Below are 2939 nucleotides of genomic sequence, written 5' to 3' on the forward strand. Positions count from 1 at the left end.
TCAACGTTATGCGCAGTTGACAATAAATGTATCCGCGGGAGTTTAAACACTATGTTTAATCCCTATATTGTAATGATACTTTTATTGCGTAAATTTAATTAGAAAAATGTTTAAAAACTTATCAAATCTTATACAAATGATGCCATCCCGAAAAGATTTATTTGTTTCAAATATCAAAATAGAATATAAAATAGTATACACGTCTATATGCAAAAAGTATTCCTATCCATAATTTAACTGTTTTTTATTGCTAAACGTATAATATAATTAATATTTTTTAATTATTATTGATTTTTAACTGTCACTAATTTTAAATAAACTTGAATGTGTTAAAATTGCATCATGATCCATAATTTGATCCTAGAACTAGAAATGAATTATCAATTAAATTTCGTTGTATATATTACGATATTCATGTGTAAATCATATTTCTTACGGGATTTAGGAACGCTATCAGAAAGGATAAAGTATTTTATGAACTGAAACGCAATTAGATCATGGGGTTTAATTGAGGATAATTGTCATTACTTTAGTTAATTCGCATAAAAATATAAAGTGGTAATGTGAAATAAAGTAAAATCATCCATAATGTAATCTTTATGATCAATCATAACTATTAAATATTCCAAAAAATTCTATTAACTGTTTGTTCTAGATAAAAATATAATTTTTTTTTAAAGAGTGATCCATAACTAGTAGATTTACCCTACAGAATATACGTTTGACACCATAACCATCCGTGTCAAATGAATTCTTGTTATATATTAAAAAATTATTAAATATTATTATATACAAATACAATATATGAAATTATTGGAATAACAGGTAAAGGATTTATTAATGCAACTTGAGCATATATGTAATCAAGTAAAAGATAAAAACGAAGTTGCTATCGTAAAAGAATATAATTACACTGCAAGACGCTACACAATTATAATTACAAGTAAAACAATCTTCTCAAATTTACTCTCACAATTATTATTTAACTGTGAACTACGAAGTTAAATCGAGTTTTGTAGAATCATGTTAAATAATAATTCTACAGATTTTAATGTATGATATGTCACACGGATTCTACTACAGTATTTGCCACATATATGCGTTTAAAATGAATAATAACATGTTAGTAGGCAATTTGTGCAATAACATATTGTACAAATTGCATAAATAATATATAGAGTAATTATAAACAGAAATTAAATATATTAACGAAATAGTATACAATTTTATAATTTATGTACGTGCGTGCGTGTGTGTGTGCATGCGTGTGCTAAATAGTTAAAATCTTGATAATCTTATATTGCACAATTTTTAATAAAAATATTTTCCAATATTTTTTAGTATTTGTCATTATTGCCGGATTTATTTGTACTATCGGTCAGTATTTGTTGAATGATCTCTTTGTTATACCAAAAAACATATCTCGTCTACCATTTGTGATGGAGTATTTTATCGATCAAGAAAAATACTTTTATTTAATTTTGTTGCACATCTACGCAGTTATATGTATCACAGCAACTACGATGTTAGCAGTACAAACATTCTTTATTACATATTTTCATTATGTCTATGGAATGTTCAAAATTGCTGGGTACGGATGAAGATGTAGGAATAACCATAATAATTTGAACTGTAATCAAAATCAACCTTTTAACAACATAATATATTTAAATAACAAAATACATTAAAAAGTTTATGAAATTATGTATTTTCTGCTGAAAAATCGTGTCATTTAATAAATTACTGTACAATTACACTATTGCATAATGACATAAACATTTACAGCTATCGTATCGAGCATGCAATAAACATGAATATTCAACAAGGTATTACGCCGAAGAATAAGATTTTAATGAGCGAAGGCATAATTTGTGCCGTCGATATTCACGGACAAGCCATGAAGTTGGTATACATGCCCACAACATACAGTAGAGTATGTTTATTACTATTATATAAATAACGTATTTCTGTTTTTGAAGATTGTGCAAATATTTGCTTTCTAAATTCGAGGTAATGCTGTTCTTTTTTATAATAATTAGCGTGGCTTGCTTAGCTCTAAGTCTGTTTCAAGTAAGTTTTCTGTTTCATATTGTACAATAATATGTGAAAATTCGTGCAAATGTTGCTCCAAAATTATTTGTATTAACAATACTGTGCAGTAAATACATAAGCCAAATCATGCGAAAATTATAAATCCCCAATAACAATTATTATTATATACACTGTAAAAAATACTCAGAGTGGACACAACTAATCTGAGGGTTGCGCGATTTGAGTTAAGTGAAGTATAATCAAGTCAAGAAGAATGAAAACCTAATTAGTTGAATAACTTCACTAATTAGACGAATAACTTCGCGTAGTAAAATGTACTCAAAAATTTAGTCAAAGTATATGATTAACCGATCTGAAATATGGTTAAGTTTATTAACGTTAGATATTCCTTCAACTACTACAAGGATGATTTAACTACGTAATAATAATAATTCTGCATCTACATGGAGATGAAATCAATCATAGAGAAAAGTACATTGAACTAATTATTTACGTTATTCAATGATGAGGTGGTACTATCATAAGCATATTTACAAAGTTGATTAAATCATTATTAGTGGTAAATGAACATGAATATAACGTAAAAGTATATATATATATATATATATAACAGGACTTAAATCTAATAGGAACTCAATATATTATTGACGATACTTCACTTCGATTTAGGGCGAGAGAGCGTTTTGTGGAGCTATCAATAGATGGTGTGTGTACTCGTAAGAGGGATTCGACATCTACCTGTATAAAGCGAGGATGATCAAATGGTCAAACCATTAATCATTTTCATGCACTTCTTGCCAGATCATGGCGATAAACATTTTTTTCAGAGTGGAGAAAGCACGAAGTAAAAGTAAGGAGACCGAACTCCAGCTGGCCGATATAGCCCC

At 27.8% G+C, this 2939-nt stretch overlaps 1 protein-coding gene across 1 annotated transcript; it reads left to right on the forward strand.

Moving 5' to 3' along the window:
• The first annotated feature begins 1523 nt into the window (after positions 1-1523).
• LOC108720755 (uncharacterized) lies at positions 1524-2100 on the forward strand. Its single transcript, XM_018444905.1, has 3 exons — positions 1524-1591; positions 1786-1902; positions 1980-2100. The coding sequence occupies exons 1-3, from the start codon at positions 1524-1526 to the stop codon at positions 2098-2100; spliced, it is 306 nt and encodes a 101-aa protein (XP_018300407.1).
• The last annotated feature ends 839 nt before the right edge of the window (positions 2101-2939 follow it).

The sequence above is a fragment of the Mycetomoellerius zeteki genome, unplaced genomic scaffold (assembly GCF_001594055.1).
Source record: "Mycetomoellerius zeteki isolate Tzet28-1 unplaced genomic scaffold, Tzet1.0 scaffold155, whole genome shotgun sequence".
In the NCBI taxonomy this organism is placed as follows: Eukaryota; Metazoa; Arthropoda; class Insecta; order Hymenoptera; family Formicidae; genus Mycetomoellerius; species Mycetomoellerius zeteki.

Coding starts and splice junctions, on each gene's coding strand:
- LOC108720755 (XM_018444905.1), top strand. CDS start 1,524: ATGTTAGCAGTACAAACATTCTTTATTACATATTTTCATTATGTCTAT. Junction 1,592..1,785: donor GGAATGTTCAAAATTGCTGG/GTACGGATGAAG, acceptor AAACATTTACAG/CTATCGTATCGAGCATGCAA. Junction 1,903..1,979: donor ATTCACGGACAAGCCATGAA/GTTGGTATACAT, acceptor CTGTTTTTGAAG/ATTGTGCAAATATTTGCTTT.